Source organism: Poecilia reticulata, linkage group LG17 (genome assembly GCF_000633615.1).
Source record: "Poecilia reticulata strain Guanapo linkage group LG17, Guppy_female_1.0+MT, whole genome shotgun sequence".
Taxonomy (NCBI): domain Eukaryota; kingdom Metazoa; phylum Chordata; class Actinopteri; order Cyprinodontiformes; family Poeciliidae; genus Poecilia; species Poecilia reticulata.
Window position 1 is genome coordinate 25,369,940 of NC_024347.1, and position 27,809 is coordinate 25,397,748.

General features: G+C 39.5%; 1 protein-coding gene across 1 annotated transcript; it reads left to right on the forward strand.

Moving 5' to 3' along the window:
• The first annotated feature begins 4,136 nt into the window (after positions 1–4,136).
• emilin2a (elastin microfibril interfacer 2a) lies at positions 4,137–27,576 on the forward strand. The gene is made up of 9 exons (XM_008434485.2): positions 4,137–4,441; positions 4,936–5,061; positions 7,496–7,686; positions 7,826–9,763; positions 22,430–22,765; positions 25,494–25,538; positions 25,944–26,003; positions 26,160–26,303; positions 26,985–27,576. The coding sequence occupies exons 1-9, from the start codon at positions 4,269–4,271 to the stop codon at positions 27,296–27,298; spliced, it is 3,327 nt and encodes a 1,108-aa protein (XP_008432707.1). The 5' UTR covers positions 4,137–4,268; the 3' UTR covers positions 27,299–27,576.
• Positions 27,577–27,809: the final 233 nt, after the last annotated feature.

Consider the following 27,809-nt stretch of genomic DNA (forward strand, 5'->3'; position numbering starts at 1 on the left):
AAAAACTAATTTTATTTTTGTAGCTAAATATTTAACTACAAAACAAAAAGTATTTTTGTACTTTTTCAGATTTTCAGATTCTTGGGCCTACTACTGCACCCACCCCCACACCTTGGTAGGTACAAATCATGATAAATGTGAAATATAGGAGAATACGGTACTGTTTCATATCCGCTCACCACATGGGTTCAATGTGAAGCAATTAACACTGCAAGGTTTTGCAAATGGGCAAATGGCCAACATTTGTGACAAAGGAGGAAGAAGATAAAAAGGTGCTTCTAATCTTTTCTTTGGTAAGTTAAAAAGTAGATAATATGAGTGGTACAACAAGACATGAGGGACAAATCTGCAATAGCACTAGAAGGCAGGGTGGTAGAAATGATTTCTTGAGGTGAAACAAATTCAGACTCCCTTACACTAAGCACATCTTAGGAAATCTTCTGAGAGTGAATGAATCAGCCAGCAGTGGCAGATGAGTTCTCAGCTACTTCATTGYATTTAAAATGTTTTTTGTGTGTCTGTAGGAAGTATGGTATAGATTCAAGCATCCGCTCCAATGAGGCTCTATAACAAATAATTAAAATTCTAGTCAGATCCAAAGAGCTTTACAGTGAGCATATAAAGTAGAATGCGTGACCAAAACATCTCAGTCGCAATGCTCAGAGTTAAAGGACAGAAAACTGAGTATATGACTTCAGTATCCTTAGGCAGCCCATTGACCGAAGGTTGAAAAGTCCCCATGTGGCCTGCGTGCACCGGCGTATGCTYTCCCACTGAGTCACCCGGTGAAAGTGAAGTACAAACAGGGCATGATGCACATGATAACCTGTGGTGACTGCCTGCCAAATCAAAGAGATCCCTTCAACAGTGTTCACTCTCACCATAGGTGTCAGGTAAGCATCGAGAAATAAATGGATATTTAGTGTTGAGAGGCCTCAGTTCCCACAAAGTCCACAGGGTTCCAGTTACATCTGCTTGAAATTTAGCATGGGTGAAAGGAATGTTTGCGTGCACAAGTGTGGTGTCAAGGATCTGACACAGAGCACAAACGTGGTCCTTAGGAATGGAAAGTCTGCTTTGTGTTGTCTCAACAACCCCAATCCCCCATATCCTCCAGGTAAGCCAGCCCGTTTAAGGTAAAAAGATCAAGGTCACAACTAGGATGAATTTAAAGGAATCAAAATGAGAACGGGGCGTGTGTAAAATACATGACTCAGTGACAAATGCCTTAGATGCTGCAAGGGATTCTCCGCAGCTTCAATTCAGACCTCTCCAATTCCAATCAGTCCTCCTGACTTCTGCAAAGTCGAAAAATAAGACATYGATCCAAGAGAGGCGGAAGGTAGAAATATCCCTAGGATTTCTGGGTGAAACCATGCTGAGATCCTTTTTCCTCTTAATGAAAGATATAGCTTGGTATTTTCCTTCAGTTGTGACTCATCTGGCTTCCTGCTCCCCATGAATGTCAGGGCAAACGTGAAGTTAATGACTATTTTTAACTCGAATAGAAGACAGGTGTTACACAGCCTGATAATGTCAAGATAAGAGATTTGGTAAATCTATCAATGATTTAGTCAGTGAAAACAAAGTTATCTCTTGTAACAACAGGTTGTGAATGCTAATGAATAACAGAAAAAAAAAAAAAACAGAACATGGCTCTGTCTTTTTTCACTGTGATCCCAATGTGATCTTCGTGGGGATGCAGAGATATGAATCCAGAGCTCATACTGGAGATAACTGGCATTAGCATAATAAGGTATTGAAACTGGAAATATAGCCGTCATAGTGCCTCAGTAATGAAATGTTCTGTTCTCAGCAAAGCACTTTTGGTAAGAAAATGCTCAGAGTAAAAGTGTCCTCTTTACTGCTGTTATGCTGCCCTCTTCTGGTGACTAAATTCACCAATTGACTCGTGAAATAAGCATGAATACGCTTTTACAAATGAAATAAGCCTTTGAGTAGCATAATAAAACTGTGCATGCAATTAAGTTGGAAATATTAAAGATTAATTCCTCTGTTGCTCATTCTGTTAATACACCAAAGCTGAACTCTAAGCAAACGCTGTTCGCCTTCATAGTGTATTCCAGCATCCATTACTTGGCAGACCTGGTGCTGGTTGGTGATGAAACAGTGCGGCGTTATTCTGGGAATAGCTGTCTCTGCTCTGACGCCAGTTCAGTCAAAAGAACATGTTCGGTGGTAAAAGGTTGTCTGGGGTGGGAATGAGCTGCATCTATTTCTTCTGCTGCCCAGCATCCTTTCTGAATCCCAGCAAACACTCTGACTTTATTTACAGTCCCTCTCAGTGTTTCCACACCTCACATCCCCTAAATACTGTCAGTTATACTGTTTTTTATTCCCACCTGCTTGTACAGTGCTTGCCAAAATATTCATACCCTTTGAAACATTTTGTCACATTTTCTCGTGTTTCTTCAAATGCCCATGTATTTTATTGGGATTATACGTGACAGGGTGGCACAAGGTAGTGCTTACCTGTGAAGGGAAGGAAAMTGATAATAACTGCAGTGCACATTTGTATTCAGACCATTGAGTCAGTACTTTGTAAAACCGTTGTTGGCTATAATTACATTTGCAAGTCATTTGGGTGTGTGTCTCTACCAGCTTTGCACATTTAAACTATGCTGTTTTTCCCCATAAAGTTATGTTTTCTAAACTGAATTTAATCCTTGAGTTTGGCTACGCCACTCTAACAGGCTTTGATCAAAATCAGGGGTGCCCACGTCYAGTTAGTGGGAGCAACTTTCAGATGCATCCCTTCTCCAACAAAGCAGGGATTCATCTAAAAGTTGCAGCTCTGGAAACCTAATGTTGGGCACCTTTAAACCATTAGCTCTGGTGGTAACTAACTGGTTTTGTTTGTAAGAATTGTCACAAAATACTGCACTGCATTTCCTGGCCCTACTAAAGTAAATCATCCACACAGCATGATGCTGCCAGCACCATGGAAAATTATGTGCTTGGGGTCATGTGCAAGTCTGCCACAAAAAACACCACAGCACATTTTGCAACATATTTGCTGTACTCCCTACATGGCTTGTGGTTGGTTTTAAGCAGGACTTCTTTTAGCTTTTTTTTTTTCAGCATTAGCGTTCTTCTTGCTACTCTTCTAGATTACTCAACTAATAGTTGTCCTTTTGATAGATTGCCTTCAGCTGCAGTGAAACACAAGAGCCCCTCCAGAATTGCAATGGGTGCCTTGGCTGCTGCTGTGAATAAACATCTCTTAGTCTACCAGCCATTTTAGGTGAACGTTCATGTCTTGGTAGGTTTGCACTCCTGTCTCTCTATTTAGTTTTTTTAAGATGGTCAAAGCTTGGGGTCTTGTTTTCTAATATAGCTTTAAACATCGAAACGACTTTATCTTAGGGCTGTCTGGAGCGTTCTCTAACAAATTCTGAAGTATTTCACACAATTATATGTACAAGTCATGTGAAAAAGATTGGCTATCGGATGAGTCAAAGATGGATAAACACACTTTCAATCATAATTATGCATTACCCTGTAGGACCTTTGTGTAAAATGGCAATGAAATATATTGTTAATTAATTTTAAGCACTGTACCCTTTTCACAAATACAGTTTCACGGCATCACAGTGTCTGTGGAAGCTCACACTTTGGAACAGTGATAAAACACTGGCAGTGTATCGGTGCCCTGAGTGCTGTGAGCTGCAGCCCTTGTATATCCACTTCCCCACTCAGTGCACGTTAAGAAATCTGCAAATTGCCTAAAATTTGTTTTAAATTTTTAATTGGCACCAATAAGCTGCAACACACATATTACAAAACGTACTAYGAAGGGGGCAAACGGAATGTAAATTACTACTGTTATCCCTGGCTATGAATATCATTAGCACCAGCAGAACACGCACCTCTCTCAACTCCTAAGCACATTGCCATGTTATTCATCAGTGAGGTGTGAGTTATTGGCTGAWAACTGTCTCCGAGGTGGCAGCGATCAAGGTGTCCCCTAAAACAATCAGCCCACGCTTTCAAACGACTTAAAGGAATAACGTAATTAAAGCCCATCAAAGTATTAAAAGTGTCAGAGAAATCTGGGTGAGTTTCTTTGGAGGAGGGTGTAGTCCCTGAACGTCACTCCCACGGAGTTGCAGTGACTGCGGACTTCCCCAAAGTTCACTTTTTGGAGTTCAGCTGCAATGCAACTTTAGGTTTTGGCCGCGKAGTGGACAATGATGACAGGGTATCGCCTACTTTATTTTTAAGCAAAAAAAAAAAAAAATTTAAAAATGCATATGTTAGGAGGTTTGTTCAATAAGAAAAATAGGCACCGAGAAATGGACTGGCGGTGGACTGTTTTTACCCTGATCCTAAACTTTCACTTCACCTACGGGTCCCCGTCTTATTATGACTTATTCCACGGGTCTGCGCACACTGGAGAGGTCCGCAGACACAGAAATAGGTGAGTGGCCTGTTTTTCTACGCTTTTAAGACGACCGTGTTGAGCTACCTTGTATATTTTAGACATGTCATATAATAGAGGTTTAAATAAAAAAATGAAAAAAGTGTTCATTTTCTGCGTAGCTCCAAGCCAATAAACAATGCGATAAGTTTCAAACTTCTGACTGACGCCAGGTCTGTGAAGATTTTCTGCCTCTTACGGTCAAACTGTTGTCTTTCACTACTGCAGCTTTATCGGGCTGCTCCTAAATGTGGCTCCACTGTTTCAAAATAGGCGATAAGAGCTAGATAAACCCTGGAACGCCGCAGATTACTCCTGTATCTCATCAGCAAGAGAGCAAACGTTTCGTGATATATTAAGTAGAATAAAGAACACGCTCATGATAAATAGCTTAAGGGGAGGGACCTTTCAGTAGAAATACCTTAAACATGTGGTACTAATTATGTTGCTTTCTTGAAGCAGTATCTCTAACTTCTATACACCTCCATCCACAGGAACTGGTGCGCCTATGTGGTGCAGAGGAACGTGAGCTGCGTGGTGCAGGGGAATGGGGCGAGCTTCCAGGAGCCTGTGGTGGCCCCCTGCCCAGCCTACCAGCCCGATTGCCAGCAACAAGTGACGTGAGCATCCAGGGAGCAGAGAAGTGGGGGTTGAGAGTGAATGTGATGGTTTTTTTTTTTTTTTTTTTTTTTTTTAGATATAAAAAGGAACATTGGAAGCAAAATGCTTCGTTGAGAATCAGCTAGAGGTAGAGATATTCACATTTGCTGACTAAAAACAAAGTGAAAAACAACAAAGCAAGTTGATAAGACCAAGCATGCATGACATCCTTCCCTCCCCCCCCCAAAAAAAAGCCCAACCAAGAATGCAAGAAGTCATGTGGGGGATGTARCTAGCTTTCGTAGATACAGATAAGTGACACATTCATAAGTTAAGGTTTCTTAGTGCAAGATTCAAACTAAACTATGCCATTTACTCGTTGACTGGCTTAAGTTGACTGGTGGAACTGAACATCTGTTGAGCTTATCAAACAAACTTCTTTTCAGTCCAGAAATGTTCCTGAAGGTAGTTAAAAATGGCACAATGAAAAGCATTGTTACGATGATGTGCTGAAGGAATGTCTGAAAGAGTAGGAGCTTCTTAAAGAGACAAAGGCCCAATTTCAAGGCGTCATATTACAAAGTCAAATTTCTCTTAAGTCTAATTTGATACGGCATTTTTCTAACAAATAAAGTAACATAGTTGCTTAATTGTGCTATAAAATGGCACCATGTTCCTGGAAAGCTAAACAATCCCACCCATTTGAAGGTTAGTGTAAAACGTTTAGGCTGTCCTGGATTATGGGTGCCTGTTTACGCTGGGAAACAAAGGATGGTGGAGCAAAAACCGCATGAGTCGGACACTAACAAATCCTGAAAAAAAGCAAGACCATGAAAAAGAAAGGAAAACGGTAATAAGAATTTTGTTCTTTAAGGTGGACTAAAGCCTTAGTTTTAGCAATAGCACACAACTTAACTTTACCCTGTTACCACATCCTATTTCATCCTGTGGATGAGGTAAAGTGATGTCTGACCTGATGATTACCACAGTGACATTGTGAAGTTCAAATTGGCAAGTTTTGAGGAATAAAAAGGCTCCTTCTAGTCTCTTCTCTAATCAAATCAACTGGGTCACACATATTGACCCAGTGTTTAGTTAAAACTGCCCAGCTACTATCCCATCAGCATAAAACCAACATTTGAAGAAGTGTTTAAAGCTTTGTCAAGTATCTTCTTATATTCCTTGGATTTACGCATCATGAAACTCAGTGGGTTTATATTTTTGCATATCTGTTTTTTTAAGCCTAATATTTGTCAGCAGCTGTTTCATAATTGCTGATTTAGCAATTCAAGATTTCCCGTGACAATATAATTCAGTATCTGATTGTGGCTGTTGTGAGGAAAAGAGGATTAGTCTGCTATATTCAGTTAGACTCAATATCTTTAATAATCTTTTTTTGTGTACTATAGATGGACCGCTTTCTTTTTCATTTGCAACAGGGCATCCAGTTTATTCCTGTGGCTTGAAATGAAAATCCTAATTCCCAATAAATACATCTTAATTTCAGAACAATAATACATTTAAATCGACAAAACTGTGATTCAAGGCAAGACTTTTATGTACAAATCAATAAGTACCACTGCTCATGGTAYTGGCAATAAAAAAATCTCTACCAGTAAACACAAGCGATCGCTGGGATGATTTTCTGGAAGATGTTGTGTCACAACTTCATGATATTATGTTTTGTGAATCATTTTCAGTTCAAAGCACATGCAGTCTGTGGTTTGGCTTTGTGGTCCACTTACACAAAGAGATGCAGCGAGGCCCTGTGATGTGGAAATGCTTCCTGGAAGCTGATCGCTGTTAAGTCACTGGGCCACAAGTGTCTGCGCAAAGCAGCAAGAGAGCTTCAATTTATCTTCAGCTAAAATRAGATTTGACCTCACATTGATGACCAGGGAGAAACTATGAATTTATGTTGCCGCACAGGTTTTCATTTTTTTCTGCTACCTAGAACATTCTTATAAGTGTTGGGAGGGGATGAAGAATTTTTCCAAACATAATTTTTCCAGATGTTCTTACGTGACATGACCCCGGCCTGCAGAGAAGTGATATCATCCAGTATTTTACTTGGGAACATTTGTTTGGCCTGGAAAAGGTAGTTATTCAACAAATACAAAAATGGAGGGGACGCATAGGGGATAAATGTTTCCAGGAAAATCAATAATAGCAACAGTTTTTATTATTTGAATTGCAAAACATCCTTAACATGGGAAGGAGTCCTGTTTGTWCTCATAAGTCTAAGTTTTCATTTGGAAATATATCAAGKATTCCCCCTGAATTCARGATTCTGAATGGAGAAGTTGGACATCGAGGGCTCCTATAACTCAGTTGCATGTAGCCACGCATGTAAAATGGATTTAAGGTTTTTTCTAAAGGAAATGCAGATAGTCTCATTTTGATGTTGACATCTCAAAATGCTAAACATGTTTATGATTTTCCTTTGCATTGCAGATACCAAACACRGTTTAGACCCACGTACAAGATTGCCTTCAAAACAGTTACTCAGTTGGAGTGGAAATGCTGCCCTGAGTACCGAGGTCCCAACTGTAAGGATTTAAAGCCACCCACAGATCGGCAAACAGTGCAGGGAGCAWCGTCTTACCTCCAACCAAATCCTGGATATTCACCCAGACACACACAGAGTAAGAAATGGATTTTCTGTTCCACCTTGAAAAAGAAAACTCAAGAAATGTTTATTTATTGATATTTTTTATAGAGAACATAGGCAATGATGCACTTTTTGATTGATTATATTTTTATAACATTGTAACATGATTATAGGGGCTGAGAGGAGGGAGACTCCACATTATGAGACTCAACATGGCGTCACGGATAAGGTGCGTTTTCTCGAACGTGAAGTTCAGCGTCTGTCCCAGACGGTCTTGGATCTTCAAWCCACTCTAACGGGACTAGCCGCCAACCTCCGCACAGACCTTCAGGACGACACAAAAAAGATGCTGGAGACACTCCTGAACAACATGCGTCCTCCGGAAGCTAGCAGCAATGCAGAGGAAACTCCTGTGGTGATAGACGGGCATCAGGCGACCAGGGGAGGGATTGGTGGAGAGAAAACCCTTGAGAAAATTGAAGCTCGCTTAGATGATATTGACAATGCTCTGCGAAACAAGGATGAAGCTTTGGAAGATCTAAGGGGAATCACATTAAGTCACGAGGGGCAGATACGTGTCTTAATGGATGCCTCTCAGTCTCAGACTACAGCCATAGTTGATTTTGAAGGCATACAAACCTATGTTGATGGAAAAATTGAAAAACTGAAGAAGGAGCTGGACGAGAATGTGGAGGAACAAATGGTCAAGTCACAGAACCTTTGTGATGACAAGATCTCAGCGGTGCAAAAGACTTGTGAAGAMGGCCATGACCAAGTTGGTGTCAAGTTGAGCAAGCTTCTGGAGAGCAAAGAGGCTGACCTGAGAAAAGAGATCCGAACAATACGTTTGAACATGGCTGCCTCGGATGGACCTGTGCAGACTTCAAGACAGACAGAACCATCTGAACAGAAGGACAACAATGACCATAAAGACATATGGCGCGAAATTGATCGCATAGCAGAGGCTCATCGAATTCTTAACGTCCGTTTTGACAACGAACTAGGTCACTTATCTTCCCTTCAGGAAATTGGTGATTTAGGTGTACTAATTCAAGAGCTGGAGGCTCGTGTGAATATTACTGAACAAAATGCAGAAACTCATTGTTTCTACATTGAAGATAAGCTAACAYGGATAATTGCAGATGAAGTGGAAGCACTCCGGCAATTGCTGGATCAACGCCTGATGACRGCTGAGGACCAGTTCACAAATATCCTGGTGGAAATGAGCAACAACTCCTTCYCAAGAATGCCTGGCGACTCAACGGGTGTCCTCGAGACAGAGGTCAACAATAACAAACTCCTTCTGAAGGGGTTGAATCAGAAAGTTAAGGCTGTTGAAGACTTGTGCTCTGCTGGATGTTCKGGCTCTAAAATTACAACTRATCAAGGTAGAATTGCACCCATGCCCGRCCGTGTAGAAAACATTATGACGGACCTAAATCGTTACAGGAATGACCTGGATGCTCTTCACACAGATGTAAGTTCCAACACTGAGAAGCTCAAGCAACTGGAGAACCTCTTTAAAAGTCAGCCAGTTGGAAATGAGAGACAAGTAAAGACCACAGAGGATTTCCAAAAGGGACTGATAAATCTCCAGGATAATGTTCTTGCTTTGGCTGGTGCAGTTACTGGGCTGACTGACTCCATGAGTAAATCCAACCAGGATATCCAACGTATAAGCTCAACGTGTTGTAATGCAGAAGTGACTGGCCGTGGAATGCCATTACAGCCCAACTTAGCTTCTGGTGATGGCACCAGCCGTCAGATACAAGAGCTGAAGAACAGACTCGATACACTTAACACACAGGTATCTTCTGAACTGAACAATTGTAGGCAAAATACTGATGGGATCTCAGCTATAGGTGGACGTGTAAACCGGCTCGAAAATATTTGTGGGAGGTTGGATGGAGTTTCTGTTAATATCAGAGAATTGAAAAATGGACTGGAGCAACATGTTGGGGGCYTGCAGAACTGTGTCCAAAGGATGAATGCAACTTGTGGAAATCACGGAGCAGAAATCACCTCGCTGTCAAATTCCTTGCGGAAGCTCCAGGCACAGATGTCCATGATAACTAAGCATGTTTTGAAGGATGTTGCTGCTAAAGAGCCAGGTAAGAAGTCTTTTTGATAGCATCACTGGTATTATTTAGGATTTTCGTTAAAGGAATTCTGACAAAAAAAAGTTCAATATATCAATTTTAGTGCCAATCAAAATTATCTTAGTGAAAGTTTAGTAAGGTGGTATGATTTATTGATATTATGTCAATGAGCTATGTATAGTTGGTTGATTGATTGGTATATATTTTGAAATACTGTTAAATGTAAATGTATCTGTACATATAGGTTGGGTCGCACAGTGGAACAGTTGTATTGGTAATACTGTTGCCTGAGGTCTTTTTGTATTAAGTTTGCATGTTCAACATACAAAACAGATGACTGTCAGGTTAGGTCACTGTTCAGGTGTGTGTGCATGTATGGATATTTGTGGTGTGTGTCTGTGTATTGTACTTTGATGGTGACCTCTCAAGGTATACCATGCCTCTGGCCACTTTATTCAGTCACTTCAGATAGTGATCTTTGCAATCCTACAAGGACAAGCAGTATGAACAATGAATGGGTGATTGTGGTGTTACAGCTAGGGCCAATCATAAACCTAAGACAGTGAATAGTTGAACTAAATACAGTGGACTCCCAGTATTTGTGGGTAACTGTGGACCATGCTTTTCGTACTATGAGCCAATTTATAGCACAATCAAGCAACTATATTTCCTTCAGTTGGTAAAAAAGGGCTGTGTATGTCAAACATGACTTAAAACAAATCAGACTTCTTAATTTGATGCCTTATAATTGAGAGTCTTTCTTGAATTTGCCAACATTACTGCAGTACTGAGCCTTGGTAGTTCATGATAGTTGTCTGTGAACATCCCAATAAATCTTTGCTTATCTGGGGTCTTGGGTTGGAGGGATTCAAGGACATTGATTCCAAACACACCATCAAACCCAGATTTGGAATGAATAAAGCAGACTAATAGTATTCTTTATCTAATCTTTGTCTAATAGTGATTCTGACCTTAACCCTGTTGGACATTTATGAACTATACTTTAAAGCAGTGATTTTTAAAATCTTGGTTCTCAAGGCACACTGCTCTGCATGTTTTAGGCATTTTTCTGCTTCAACACATGTGATTTCAATTGATGGCTGATTAACAGGCTTTTGCTGAGTTGCAGTCATCTGAATGGGGTGTGTTGAGGCAGGTAAACATCTAAAACACGCAGGTCAGTGTGCCTTGAGGACCAGGGTTGAAAACCTCTGCTTTAAAGGTTTGTCCCTGCAAACATGCCAACCACTTTAAATAAGCTCTACCAGTTCTGATAAGAACAGTGAACAAATATGTAGCCAAAACTAGGCCACGTGGTTTCTTTGTAACTTCCAAAGCAACATTTATTCAAGTATTAGAGGAGATATGTGTAAATATTTGAGTGTATATAATTTGGACCCTTTGTAGATTTGAGAAATTTCACAATAAATTCAAACTAAATAAACAAAAGGTTTTTTCAGGTAAATGTTTTAAAAAGCATGCTGTTAATTATGAAGACAGATTTACATTATTTTTATAGTACTAACAGAGAGAAAGATGATTTAACTTGTCACCATAGATACGAGCTATGCATATACTGTACAACAAGATGCCTCCTGGATATAAATAGGGACATTTATGCAAAATGCATACCACAGSTTTAACTATATACAGTAATCGTTTAGGAACTAAACGACAGATGTATCTGTGTAAAATGGTCTTACTAAAATAGTTACAATTTTAGTAAGACAATTCAAAACATGTGTATTCATTTACTACTGGCAGGAACAAATATTACACGTGGTTTGTTTGCCTCATTAGCAAGTTGATATGATATGATATGATGACTGTAATTGGCTTGAGATTATGGCCCATTTTTGTCTCTTGAACAAACATCAAYAGTCAAGTGCACAGTAAACACCCCTATTAGTGCAGTCAAGCCAGAAATGAATCAAATAAAATGAACARTTTTATCTAGAATAGAAGTCTTTTTCAGCTTCCTCTTTTTACTCCCAGCATTTAGATTTATTAAGTGTGATTAACGTCTGTGTAARCCCAAATCTTTYCTCAAGATAATCCTCCATGTAATGCATTCTGCTTTGCCTGGTTTAAATGCAACACTGGAGAAGGAAATGATCAGATCTCGTGAATGGCTGCWGGGTATTTCCCATAGTGGGAGGGCGTGAGTTCATTGGGTCTCCTGTGTTCGCCTTGACTGTGTCATTCAATATGTCCTGACAGCATAAAGGAGAGGCCAGACTTCCTGTGACTTGTTGGGTTGAATTCATTTGTTTTATTATAGGAAAAGAGGTGGATGAATAGAAGGATGTAGTTTTCACTACTATTGATTTTTCCCACTCCTGCTACAGTCTAAGTGCACGAGCAGTCTGCTCTATCCTCTCTATCTCTCCGATGAAAAGTTGGGAATAGTTGGCAGGGTTTCTTTTTTTTCGCCATGATGAAGCTTTCTCTTTTTACTCATACCACAGAACTTCAGACCTTAACCTCAGTTCCGATTCTTCCAGTACATACAAACACACATTAAACCTCCCTTCCTGCTCTTTTTCTCCTAACACATTCCCACATACCAACCTCCAGAGATTCTCGTAGGGTGATCTCAGTCTGATGCGTGGAATCTGGTCCTCATTAAGAGCCCTGACTCACTCACTGCTGAAGTCAGTCTTAAGAGAATGAGGAGAGGCAGGGCTCCACACCCCGGACCAGATGCTTCAACTACCCTGAGATGTGATGTCACAACTGGGGCCCCTATCATCGGTGCCTCCCTTTATTACACCATCGGCCTAAACAATAACTTGACAGTGAGCTGAGGAAAAGAAGTGTGGCAGATGGATGCCTGTTTGTAGTGTAAAGGTAGCATTAATGAAGTTTATATTCCTTTCTAGTTTTTGCCAGCTACAGATGGCTGAAACGGATTCGATTTCATAACCTCTGCAGCTTTCTGAGATATTTGATCCAAACTCCATTAGCTGTGAGAGGTCAAACAAGATCAGCTCCTTCTAGGTCATATTCTTAAAAGTAACAGTGGCAAACGTATTCACACAGCTTGAACCTTTTTCTCAGTTTCTCTTTAAGGACTACCAAAAAACATTTTAGTAGTTCATAATGTTAAGGTGGAAGTGAAATGGTACATCTTTTTTTTCTAAAATGGAAAAAGTAAAAGTCTGATAAGTGTGGTGGGCATTTGTATCCATATTCCTTTCCTATGACACTCTCAAATAAATCCAATTGCCTTATTAGTGAAGGACTTTTAGATGTTTTTTAGAGAACATTMCTGAACAAACTGCCTTAGARACCRAGGATCACATCAGACATTAAAATAATTTGAAGATTTTTTTCCCCTCTTGTGCTCAGTGTGACTKKCRAAAACTATTCTTTTAGCTGAATGTTTRCATTTGACACAACATAACCTGTCTTACACTGCAGTAGTAGCCCATCTTAAATTAGCCAAATGATTGGCAAACAGAGGCTCTGCTMTGTCTAAATGTAGCAAACCTCTGACCTCTGGAGCTCTAAGATAAATTAACAGCAACTTTCTCTCAACTTGTTGCCTGGTAACTGGTCATGGCCAAGAAACATTTCAGCACACAACTGCATGTAATATGCTGAAAAGACATGGATAAGATATTTTTACCCAATGTTAACAAACCCTGCACTATATTTGAATTATTTCAGTGTAAAGAAGCTGACTGCAATTTTCTTTTTCTATTTATGACATAAAAGCTATATAGTAGAAAAACTATATATTGTATTATATGTGCAGCGTGACCGGTTACAGGTCAGAGCACTGTCATTAAAATAAAAAGTAAACTATAGAGTTTTAAAAATATGTATTTGAACAGACATTGTAACAGATGAGTATATCCAAAAAAGGAAGTAGGTGTCAGATATTACCTAAACTTTCAAACGCTTCTTAAAAGTGATATTTAAAAAAATTTAACTGTCCTGCATCTCAAACAGACATCAGAAAGCAACTGATTGTTATGCTGGTGTCAGAACTTTCTCACAAATTAAACTATGCTAAAATATTTGCTGCCATATTTGTTCTCATTAATGGTGACAAAATGATGGCACTTTCTGCTTTGGCAGGTCTGTCTTCTGTTGCTTCAGYTGGTTTTATATATATTTCCAATTTGAATGTGGTGAATGTAAACTTGACCCAATACMAGTAAATCCTCATTGTTTTACTTCCATGTGTAGCAGATCTTTTCCAACTTTTTGGGTTTCAACCTTTCAAATTTATGGCAATTTTTTTGSCTCCCACGAAGTGACACGACAAACACATATTGGAAAGTTTATGCTGGGAAGARGGTGTGTTTTGTTTTTTTCACCCCGATTTTTGTAAAGGATAGAACCAGTCACAGTCATGAAAAAAAAATAAATAAATAAGCCTCTATTATTTACTAGCAAACAATCCACTTTGGCTCTAGCTGGATGGCAGGAGACACTCCATGGTGTTACACCCCGTGATCCTTTCCGTAGCATCAACACTTTTGTTGTAACAGCCCAAAAGTGGAGACTAGTAATCTCTCTGAGTGTGGCATAGTCCATCATAATTTTTTTTTACCCTTTAATCCTCATGACATGAATTCACTTAATATCACAAAACAACTAAGTGACACATACCCACCACTAATGCCTGTAGGTGCATATTCAACACATACCAAAGTTTTATTGGAAGCACAGCTTTAATCCTCATAATGACGTAAATTCACTTAATACCACAACACAACTAAGTGACATATGTCCACCACTAATGCCTGCAAGTGCATATTCAACACACACMAAAGTCATACTGGAAACACAGCTTTCAAGTTGTTAAGCAGATAACTGGAAGCTTTCTACCAGAGCACATAGTCAACTAACTTACCAACTAATATCGACTTTTTTTTACTCATTTGTAAAACATAGAACAAAATGTATTATATTACGCACAATAAATAAACTTTAACAGGTGATCAATATTATATTTTTTTCTGTAGTAAATAAGATAATGCTATTCAAAACATCTAAAATCAGCATGTTACATTTGGTCAACAGTTGGAATAATTTAATGTTCTTTTAAATATTTTTGTTTTAACTTTTATGTTAATAYTATGTTACAGTGGCATTTTAATCAAATCATACTTTGACGCATTAATACCAGTATTGTTCTTTGGGCAGCATCCTGAACTTTGAGAAAGTGAAAAAATATTCTCACCATCTGAACTTGTTTACCATGCCTTGGGCAATTCTGGAGTATCAGGCCAAAACATATTAGCTCTGTTGATATCTAACCTCTGGCACTGTTTCTTAACATACCTAAGATAATAAAACTTGCACAAGTCCTTTGAGTGTAATTATCTGTTTCTTGTTCGAAAAACAGTGCAGTGCAATGTGTGGTTCAAAACTTTGTGGTTTCCTCAAGCTTGGAAAGGACAAAGTTTGAACGGAGATAAAATATCCGCAAAATCTCCCAGCTCTCAGGGTGTGGTGTTGGTTTCCTCTCAGTATTTGAGCTCATATTCTCCACGCGGTCATATGAAGACCTCGAGGAGGCTTAGAACAGTCGAAGCGTTGTAATACATAACTAAAAGATTAACGAGAATAGCCTTGCTCCGTCACAGTGTGACTGCTGGATGGAACTCTGTGACTTAAGTTGCAAAATGTTGGCACTGCTGCAGCTGCAGCTGTTTAATTCTGCTCTGACAACTTGAGTCGTTTAGTGTTTTCCTCTTCCTTGAGGTTTACCAAAAGGGGCTCTTTCTGCATTTACAGTGCTTTGTAATAGTATCCACATCCTTTAAATGGTACAGGATTTTGTTACTTTACAACCACTAAAATCAAGAGGATTGAGATTTTGGCAAATTTGGAAGATCGGTCGGTACTTGGGATTTTATGTGATAGGCTTATTCACAGTAGAGCCTAATTCTTAATTGTAAACTGAAAGAAAAAATATTAATTATTTATTTTTAAGAAATCAGGAAAAAAACCMATAGAAAAATCCCTCTTGAATCAATAATTTGACCTCTTTTTGTTCCAATTACATCTGATGTTGCTTTTGTCATTATTGTACATCTAGAGATTCTTTGGTCATTCTTTGTAAAATAACAAAATCGCATTTACATTAAATAGGAAGCATTTGTTAATATTATATCAAAGCACATGTCAACTTTATTTAGAGGTGTTAGAGTAAATGGGGTTGATCATACCACATTTCAAAGCTGTAAAAAAAAAAGTTAAAATTGTTTTCCGTCCACTAAACAAATAGCTTCTTGACACTGATGTATCACATAAAGTAAAGGTTTTTTAGTAGTAACATATTTTTGCAAGGCACAGTAAATATTTAAACATTGAAGGTATTCTGAAATAATCCAAGACATTTCACTGTGCAATCTATTAGAGTATGTTTTGTACATTCTAGTCAGTTTCTCTAGTTTTACAAAGTGACGAATCAACCTTTTTGTACTTGTTTGATCCTCAATCAGCTTCTTTTTTTAAAAGCACTTATCTCTTTCTTTGGTCTCTCTTTACTGTCTCACCACAGCCTCAGTTTGAACCCTTTTTCTTTTCAATTTGTCCTTCCAGCAGCGCTAGAGGACTTCTCGTTCGCCTCTCCCTCCACTTTGTGCTGTAAGAGTATATTGACAGAGGAGGCCATCAGAAACCCCAAAAAGAAAAGCAGGGGTAAAATAAAGGTTTTGATTTCATGGATCAATGCTTAGCAATTGATCACTCTGGCTTTTTATTGGACAGACAGGCAAAAAGATTATGTGTCTGCTGTGATGAGGAAGTACAAGAAGCGCGAGACATTAAAGGCTCTTTGAAGTCAAAGGGTGTCTGTTGGGAAAGAATGGAAAATTGTATTTGACAACCCCCCCGTGACACACACACACACACGTACGCACACGTCCTGTATATATTTAGGCGCTACCAGAATTTTGAGGAGCTCTTTGACAGCAAGTGTTTCCCTGGTGAGGTATCTAAAGCTGGGAGGTGAGGTGTTTCCATTTCTGACCCAGGAGCCCATCTGGAAGTCTTCAGAGGAGAAACTCGCACACCGTAGGAGACAGTACACAATTAAAGCTTGCCGTCATTAGTGACATTGCTGGAAAACAAGGGGTGGAGGATGAAATTACGTCCATGTGCACAGCGAGAAATTGGAATAAGAAATAGAAACACGCACTTTGGACTGTGAGTGATGCCTTATTGTATTTCTGTAAACGCCACGCCCTGCTCTATGCCCAGAGACCGTTTTCCATTGCGTGATCAGTCTATCTAATGCAATAGTCCTTGTTGCTTTTACGCACTGCTGCACACTCACAAGCTGCCACCTAATTCTGAGGAGGCGCAAGTGACGAAACCATCCATCTCCCCCCACCCCTGCCCCGTCTCGCCCCTGAATGTTAACATCTGGTTCTGGGGATGCTTGTCGATGTATTTGAAACTGTTGAGCCTCTCTCTCTCTCTCTGTGTGTGTGAGTTTTTTTTTTTTTCTCTTTTTTTTCTTCTAACTCTGCGGTTGCCCCCTCAGCGAGAAAAAAACAGACTGAGARCTCATGGGAAATATGCACTCTGGCAGTCGGTATTCTGAAGGAGGCACGGGGAGGAAATGAGGAAGAGATTTCTGATTATCTCAGAGCAACATGATTGCTGAGCTTAATTTATTTCTGATTATACATGTGGCTTCTGAGTAGTTTGTGGTAACATTTGAGGGAAGAGGGGAGAATTTATTGGCGGTTGATGATTTTTCATTTGGTAATAAAAGAGAACCTGGCAGGCTGCAATATAACATAGTTTCAGATACTCTACGATTGATCTCTGGCTGAATTTACAGTGAAATTACCTGTGTCCGTTTGATTTATTTGAACATATCTGAGAGGAAGAAAAAAAATCTACAGAATTTGATACAAATATTTATTTAGTGAGATGATCCTATACCCATAAGGGTCCAAAATGACAAATATCTAAAATACTATGAAAAAGATTTCTTTATCTATAGCCTCAATTTAAATCTGTGACAGCTGAAGTTAAAAGTCTTATGTACACGTGAATCCAGCCCCCTTGACTCAGCATTTAGGATCACGTTTTACTGCAGTTACAGCTGCAAGTCTTGTTTCTGCCAGCTTTGCACATATGGTTGAGAGYGTCTGCTAACATCAATCTTCAATTGTATCCAAGTCTGCGCTTAGCTTTGCCTTTCTAGCACATGCATATGTTTTGTTCTGAACCATGACATGGTTTTTCTTTTGTCCTGTTGAAAGGTGAACCTGTGCCCAAGTCTCAACTATTTGGCCTCTAACAGATTTTCTTTCAGAATTAGCCTGTATTTAGCCATATCCATCCTCCTCAAACAAGCCTCACACTTACTCCATTCCCGCTGTATTATTCTATAATCACGTTGTGTTACAATGGRAATACCACATTCCCTGTTATGTGTAATGATAGCTTTCAAAAATACACAAAAATGTACGCTTCACACTCCAAAAAGTCCACGTTTTGTCTTCTCTAACTAGAGTGTATTTTCTGGGTGTTTGCTATATTCCCTACATAACTTTTGGCTAACTTTACATGGTACTTTTTTTTTTTTGCCAAAGGTGTTATTTATGCCACACTTACATATAGATCAAAGTTGAATTTAAGTGCATAACTGAAAGCCCTCATGAGCAGGGGCTCTAAGCAGCTCCTCCAAAGCTACCACTGGATGCATCTTTGATTAATGCTCCTGTGGCCAAAATGTCAATTTAGCTGGATGGCTTTGTCTTCATAATTTTTGAATGTTGAATGTAAATTTTTTCCCTGGTCCTCATGATGTTCTTTCCTCATTTATATTCTAACATTTTAAGCTTTCACAGAATAGCTGAATATATAATGAGAACAAAATTACACCTCTACTTTGTATTTGACTTCTGAAGGAAAATGACTTTTGGGGTATCGAGGAAAAGTCGGCTAAACATGATTATTTTTAAAAATTTTAATTCTAAAAAATATTTAAAATTTGAAGACCACATATAAATTTACTCCCCTTTCACAATCATACACTGTTTGTGTTGGTCTATCTAAAAAAAAAAATCCTATTAAACACAATTTTTGTGATTGCAATATGACAATTTGTGAAACGGTGACAGTGGTACTTTTGCAAGGCACTGGAACTTAATCTGTTATTAAAAATAATTGGCTGTTTTGTCTGCTTTTTTACTAAATAAATTTGAGCTTGACTGCAGTGAATGATCAACTACAGTAAAACTGAGCAGGAGAAGTTTCTAAAGCCCCAAACAGCACATTTGGGTCTGTTTGTACAGAACACGTTCCAGACAAAGCAAAGACACACTCTGTGAAATTCAAAACTGATTTAAAAGTAATCTCAAGCCAGATGGTTGGTTACACAAAACCACCTGGGAACTATTTGGAGAAGATCCTCTGTGTTCGGTAAATACAGTGTATCATTGCAAGGTTTCACTGATTTAGAGCGTGAATGGTGGAGACTGTTTCTAAATTTAAAGTTCTTGCCCAGACCAAGTGATGAAAAAACGTTAGTCTTTAACGATGATTATGCAAAAACATGCTTTTATTTCCAGGATAAGGCATTCATTAAGAACGTTACAGTCTTTAAAGGCAGCTGTTGTTGACTGTTGTTACACTTAAATTCCACTAACTGCTGTAAAGCAACTTTATACAGTCATGAATGCATGACTGTAGCTCCATAACTTCTGTGATTACAATTTTTTAAACAAATCCTCTGGGTAATATTACTAATTAACAATAATTACTAATAAAAGTCATTTTATAAAATATAATCATTTTATAATTTCTTATCAGTCCCCCCCCCCCCACACTCTTTACATGGACTAAGTATTTGCATCTGTCTAAAATCACTGCTAGGTGACAGTATGCTGCTGCAATGAAAGATGAACTTATTTTAATGCTGTTTAGATATGTTTATCATGGGTGTAACTAAGCGTGCCAGCTGGTACTTTGGATGCAGTAGGTTTTAGGAGTTAGCTGTGAATGTCAACATCTTGAGCTCCTTAGCATGTTGCTTGATCCAGAGCGGTGGGGCACGCTGACCTGCTGGAAAGCACAGATTGAGACCATTTGCCTGAGTAATGTGACAGGAGGGGAAAAAGAAGAACTCCTAAATGCTCAGGGATTTCTTTCTGTTATTGGCAGCTTTAAAGAGGTCACGTTATACTTTTTTGTGGATTTAACCTTAAGTGTAATCAACTTTTGTGGCACATCCATCCATCCATTTTCTTTCACTCTTGTCCCTCAGTGGGGTCGGGAGGGTTGCTGGTTACAACCCTCCAAACTCCATGCAGAAAGACCCATCTCCAGCTAACGTTCCGGGCGAGAGGCGGGGTCACCCTGGACAGGTCGCCAGTCTGTCGCAGGGCAACACAGAGACACACAACCATGCACACACACCTAGGGGCAATTTAGACAGACCAATTAACCTAACAGTCATGTTTTTTTGGATTGTGGGAGGAAACCGGAGTACCCGGAGAAAACCCACGCATGCACAGGGAGAACATGCAAACTCCATGCAGAAAGACCCCAGGCTGGGAATTGAACCCAGAACCTTCTTGCTGCAAGGCAACAGCTCTACCAACTGCGCCACTGTGCAGCCCTTTTGTGGTGCATGTTAAGATTTTTTTTTTTTAATTATTCTTCAAAGAAGAGTGGGCCGACATTTATCTGCAGAGATGTAAAAGGCTCATTCCCACTAATGGCAACTTCCTCGTGGCGGGTGCTACAGGCCAGGGCGACACAAGTAGCTATTATAGGCAAATTACATTTTCATTCAGGCTACATTAGTTGGAGAGCTTCTTTCCAAGTATATTAATTAATCCTTTAACGTGTTTGCTGTTTGTTTTTTTGTGTTTTGTGAGGTTATTGCTGTCTGATGATAAAAATTCATTGATGGTCTAAAACAGGGGTCCCCAAACTTTTTCCTGCGAGGGCCACATAACTTTTCCCTTCTCTGGTGGGGGGCCGGAGTCAGTTTGTAACAGAAAAAGTGTGACGATTGCAGGAGTGCCTAAATGTAAAAATTTCTTGTTTTCCAGAAAGCACAATCAAATAACCCTCTCTGGGTTCTTCACAGAAAAAAATCCAGGAAACAGCACTATTTATGAAATAAATACCGTATTTTCCGGACTATAAACCGCACCGGACTGTAAGCCGCACCGGACTGTAAGCCGCACCGGACTATAAGCCACAGATATCTCTGCCACTCTAGGTTTTCCACAACGATGCAGCACGCAGCAGACGGGGGCGGACACCCAAAATTTGAGTCGTAACAGGTCAATTGAATATCACATTTATTACGATGTGTGAACAGTATGTGCTAAATTAAAATGGGCGCTTTCTTCTTCTTCTTCTTCTTTAGATTTCAATGGCAGCTTGCATCTACTGGTGTTGCACTACTGCCATCTACTGGATCCTAATATCTATACCTCAGATTCTCATAATGATCCCAGTATTATTTAAAAAAACAAAAAATCTTCTTTTTCCCTTCAATGCTATTCAACTGATCAACAACATTCTCAAATTTCAATTCCCTATTAAAACCTAATTCCGTTTTAATGGGCGCTTTCTTCTTTTATTTCCAATTTTGACTTCCAATGATTCACTTCCTGCAAAAGAGCCCCCTGGTGGTTGAAGAAAAATCCACATATAAGCTGTGCCGGGCTATAAGCCACATGGTTCAAAGCTTAGGAAAAAAGTAGCGGCTTATASTCCGGAAAATACAGTATATGAAAAAAAATCTAAATGCTCTCTGGTATTGTTCAGGGGGCCGGACCAAATGTGGAGGCGGGCTGGATCCGGCCCGCGGGCCGTAGTTTGGGGACCACTGGTCTAAATGTTTAAGCAGACATTTGACAGAAGTATTTGACACTGAAGTACGTGCTCTTTTAGCCATAAGATTTGCTAGTTTTTCTTTGTCTTGTTATCAACACGAATGAGCTTCTTGCATAAGCTGCCTGTCAGATGGTTTCTGTGTGTCAGCAGACTGCTGATTACCAGAAGCATGTGGCTCGATGTAGAAAGTGGCCTTTGTAACTCCAGCTACGCAATAATATTTTCTCCATGCTGAAGCCTTTGTTATATTCCATGTAAGAAACAGTAGAACTTGGCCGATGCATGATATTTTAATATTTCTAGCTCAATGAATGCCATTACTTTATCTATTCTCAATATTATCAACATCAGTTCTTTGCTCGCTGCAAAAAGCACCAAACAGAACAATTCATTGTAACTGCACTGAGAGAAAAAGTCTTTCTGACCTCTAGCTGTTAGAAACAGCTGAATCAGTGAAGAAATATTCAGAATATTTTCTCCTCAGGACACTCGCTGCTTGCTTTCACTTCAGACGACACTTTTGTGATGTCCTGCTATTCCTTCAGGAGATCTAGGAGGCAGTGATGTTGTCTCYTTCACATGAATCTCCTTGCTTAGAACATTTTTCAGTGCCTGCTTTCATGAAGCGTAATGTGACTGAGAGGTACAGCGATAGGTAAAACTCAGTATGTCAACTAAATAGAAAATTTTCATTTGAAGATTCATAGGATAGGAGACATGTCCAGGGAGATTCTGAAGGATTCCTATTTTGTTCCTCTGCCTTTGAACTAATTTCTATGGAAACGCTTTCTGTTCTGTGTGCAAGTGAACTTGACGTTTTCTGCTCTTTTGTTCTCCAAGGAATGACACTGAGACCAGATCGCCCCTCTTCTTTGCCTGACACTTCTCAGAGCAGAGTCCGAATCAAACAGATCCACATCCCCGTCGTCATTCCTCCACCGTCCTCGGGCTCCAACCAGCCTGCACAGGGCAACAAACACGCGGTCAGGATCAGCAAGCCAAACCAGCCGCTGAATCCCCAGCATCCCCGCTTGCCGACGCTGCCTCTGGTTCCTGTAAGGCCTGTGGTGGAAACGGGAGAGGCCGGACCCCCGGGATACATCCGACGACTCAACGTGCGCAGAGGAGCCGAGGACTCATTGAGCAAACCTGTTCAAGGGTTTGCTGGAGCGCCAGGTGAGCTCTGCTGGGGTTAAAGTTAGGCTTATTGTGACATTACTGTCTTTTTTTTTTTGTTTGTTTGTTTTTCAATGATCACCTGATCTTCTCGGGCTGAAGGTTAGATGGTTTGAACACAATCTATCAGTGCCACAGTTTGCTGAAATAAATATCAGGTGAATTGCTAGGAATATATTTTGCACCACCCGGCAGTTTAGAGTCACATTAAGCAGTCAGCACACCGAGGTGAGTGAATCTTTGTTTGTGTAGACAGAGGGTCTGCATGAAGCAGCATGAGGCAGCATGCACACCTCTTTGACAAGAGACACATCTTGGTCATGTCTCCGTAATCAAATCAAAACATCAGGTTTGAACTCTGCAGATCTGCAAAAATCATGCCTTTTGCAAAAAGTTTCTTCACAACTTTTTGCAACCAGTCACTTCATAATCCTGCAATGAATACAAGTTCAAATGTTTCTTTTTAGGTTAGAATGATCAAGTTGTAGTCAAAAAATTGCAACCAACCTCATACACCTTACTAACCACCAAACTCACCCGTAATAAAATAAGATGCCACTTCTGTAGTCACCTATTAGTGGTTTCTGCTGGGCTCATGTCATTGCATGTGAAAAGGTGAGTTGAACAATCTGTTTTACTTTCTGGGTTGTTTTAAACACATGAAGTACCAATAAGTCATATTTTCACCCGTCAGTAGAAGTCTGAATATTGGCATAAACATATTACATTTTCATAAATCACCACACCATGTCACCATTTGTCAAKTATTGTTACTTTTTGTTTGACTTCTTAAAGTGTGGTGACTAATCTTAAATATTCTTCTTGATCATCTCTATTAGTACATGTGGTAATATGAATGCTTGTATTATATGTAGGATGAAGAAGGTATGTAAAAGATCAGGCAAGTTTTTTTTTTTAGATTCTAGTTTTTTTAAGTTTTAGGTAGGAAAAAGGTGCATAGGAAAAAMATCTAAATCTAGCACAAGTGTACATGATTAAAAACCTACCAAACAATAAGTAAAAGCCTCTGTTTTAAATGTGAATTTGATCTTCTACTCCATCCACAGGCTTTACTCCTGACTTCAGAGTTACATCAGGTCTGTTTATTTCTTCCGGGCCTGACATGCATAACACATAACAAGGCTTTAGCTGTATAAATTTGCATTAGATGTTCTGTCATCCCCATTAATTGTTCTTACAGGTTGCCCAGGGCATGTCAGTGCAGGCCAAATCCAATAAAATGGCAGACAACAAAAGGAAACAGACTTGGTTCTGGAGTTAATTAAATGCATTGCATGGACCAAGTTTAAATAACAAAGAAAAAAAAAAAGAAAAAAATCAAAGGCTCTTTTCTCACCTTTATCTTGTTTGGCAGTAAAGAGTAGAGAACAGCCTACATCAGTTATAATCGTACCTTATCGTGGGGGAGTTTGAGGCATGTACTGCCAGTGAGCTTCAGAACCTTAACCCAAGAGACAAAACTTATTTTCAGAAATGACATTTCTTGTGTTTTACTTGTAGTTTTATGTTTATTTGGGGGCGGCGGGGATTGTTCTTCTAGATTACACAGAGTTAATCTCCAGCGTGGTTAAAATAACAAAACATCCAAATTCTTTTTTTTTTTTTTTTAGATAAAACTCACCAGGATTAGAAACTCAGCAAACTTAAGAATTTTAATTTTTAGATATTACATATATGTTTTAATTTTGATTAACATTTTTCTTCCTAACTTCTTCCATGTTTTCTAACCCCACAGGTTAGAAAACATGGAAAACTGCTAAACATTGATTATCAAAAGTCTGAAACAGAGAATCCAAAGGTAGAGATTAGAATATTTGACATGTTTCCATACCTCTTGTAACATTTTCACATTTTGTTACAATACAGCCATACGCTTTGCTGGTTTTTATTGGAAACTGACATGAATGAAAGGAAGAAAGGACTGAGCTTTCAACATTTCCTACAAATAAAACTGAAATGTGTAGCATGCATTTGTACGCCCGGACGTCAAAGCTCTGCTGGAACAGCTGCAAATTGTTTGCGGTATGCAGTTTTAGCCATTTATCTTTGCAAATAGCTCAAGCTCAGTCAGATTGGATGTGCATCGTCTGTGAACATAAAGCTTTAAGATTGTTGATTGGTCAATCTGACTCTTGAGTAGACTTTTATCTACACCATTTCACTGTAGCTCTGGTTCAGTGTTTAGGTTAGTTTTCCAACTGGGAGCTGAACCTTCACSTCCGTCTCAAGTCCATTGCAGCTTCTAAAATGATGTTTTTTTTTCTGGATTGCCCTGTGCCTCGTAGGTAATCTTCAGCATAGTTCCATCTTTATATGAACTCTTGCAATTTTCCACCTGATGGAAGCAAGTATAATGTCRCCACTGCCCAACTCCATAGTGAAGGTTTTGTATTCAGGATCATTTGCAGTGGTAATTTGTCGTCACACAGTTTTCTGCATTACACCGAGACTCATTTGAACTTTATTTGAATTATTTTGAATTGGTTTGTGATGTAAAACCCAGATGAAATAGCATCAGGGTCCATAATTGTAAAGTGACAAAATATGAAATATTTGCAAGTGTTGTGGATGCTGTTTTACTTTTTCTACCATCTCTGSTATGATATTTAGACATACAACCAAACTACTTCTGGCAGAAGCACCCCTAACTCATCTCTGTCTTCAGTTGGTGATAAAACATAATGYGTTTGTCATCTGTCTCTTCCAGGCTATCCTCCTCTGCAGTCTACGCCTGAGCCAACCAGCCAAGGAGGTACGATAGCTGTTACAGTGCATGCATCTGCAGCTTTTCTTTTACACCAGAGCAAAAATGAAAAAAAAAGAAGAAAAAAAAGCTGGAACAAAGCTGTGAATAATTTGTAGCCTGGAAGTGCGAGGGAGTGGGAACTGGATGTGTTTTTCTCAAGAAGGTGTGGGCAGATTGTGAGGGRTTTTAAGTCGTCTGCAGGCGCCCGCTACAAAGTTTTAAACTGGCTCTGATAACTGGTTTTATTTAAATTATTATTGCAGATCATTCTCAGCTTGCTGTGCAATTGAACTTTACATTGATGTTGAAGGGAGAAGAAATATGAATAAAACCTCAGTGGAAGTAAAGATGCCCGTTTTCAAGTTTTCGGCACTTAAGATAACATTTTGACCACAATGTTTTACTTTGTAGCTACAGTAACACCAAAGGCGCCTCTGAGCCCGTTGAATCCACATGTATCAGAATCRCCAGGTAATCTTTCCTCAAACTACCTTCCCATTTWAAAAAAAATAATAATTTTGCATTTTTTTCTAGAGTTTAATATCGATCCCTGATATTGGGACTTGTAMGTTTATGTTTAGGTTTATGTAGCAATATATAAGCCCCGTGTCACTCTTCCTGRTCTAGATTCAGTGAACAGCAGCGTCTCTGCAGACCAGTTCTCCTTCTCYGCYGGCCTCACACAGAGCCCAACCTTTATTGGAAATGCTGCCATCATTCGCTTTAACAAGGTGCTAGTCAACGATGGAGGACACTACAACCCCCACACAGGTACAAACCCACCGTCACTTTCACCTCAGGATTCTTGGTTGTTCATAAATCAAATTCTTGTAAAATGTCCGAAAGAAAAACTATCACCACGTCTTCGTTGTCTCGGAAAAGTCTTGATGCCGCTTGAGCATTTTCTTTTATTTACCAGTATCGGCACAAAGACATCTTAGAAAGCAAAAGACAATGCTCAGGCCAAAAGAAATTGAGGAACTAATTCATTGGCGTCTGCTGGTTACGACAGGGTTGCAAGGCTTTTGCTAACATTTTGGAACCACAGCRAGAGCCATTATCCTCGAACTGAGGTGAACCTTCTCAGAAATGTCCGCCCTACYCAAGTTACTCCAAGAACAAATCAATGACTCATCCAACGGGCCAAAAGAAACCATAGAACATGTAAAAATCTGCAGACCTCATGATTCCACAATGAGAGACGATAACCGTTTATGTATTCTCTTCTAATCCCAGCTAACTTAAAACAGGAACAATTTATCCTGTTTCAGTGTCAAACAATAACACAGAAGGTTGGCTTGTCTTTTTTGTTTTGTTTTGTTTTTTACAGCGAATGTATGAAGTGTTGAGATGTGCTGGTCTTTATACAGGCTCCGTCCACAACACATAACAGCATATTTATGATTATTCAACAGCATCACTCTAATATTACATGTTTTTTCTTGCCTACAGGAGTGTTTACTGTTCCGCACAAGGGCCGATACTCGATTTCAGGCTTGCTGACTGCAAAGCAGGGCGAGTGGATAGATGCCTTGCTCTCTGTGTCAAACCGCAGCGTACACAGACTCAGGAGCTCAACCAGGGCCTCGGACAGTGCTTACTGCGCCTGCGGAGGAACSGTGTCCTTCAGTCTGATTCTACCACTGAGGAAAGGAGATCGTGTCAGTCTGGTGAGGATCGGAGGCCAGCTGGCCTCGACCAACTCCGGGGAGGTTCTTTCCACCTACAGTGCCATCTACTTGTACTCGCCRGCGGCCAAAAGTTAGCCAGAACGCAGCTGAGACGCTCGTTATCAGACGCCCGGACTGGACGGAATGATGAAACCTTATTTTACACTGACTTGCTGGGATGCTGCAGATTATTATGCTGCGTTGTTGTGTGAATACTCCCAGTATTATGTTCATTTAAGAAGCTGTTGCATTGCAAGCCACTAATAGAAAGACACCTGAGCTCAAGGGGCAGGGTTTGTATCTAATATATTGATTGCTACAATGAACGTTTGTATCTATTGTGAATTGTTTACCAATAAAATGCATAAAAGCAGTTTCAGGGAACTTAATTGTACAACATTGCAATTTAAAATGACAGATTGAATCAAAGTCGTGCATATTTGTGAAGTGGAAGGAAGATCGTATGTAGATTTMAATTTTTAGGGAATCAATCTGAAAATTGGYAAGCATGATTTTCTATAATTTTCCCCCTACATAAAATTAGTGGAATCGGTTGTCAGCTGTTTAATTTCAAGGATCAGGCAAAGGAAACAATCCGAGAAGCAGC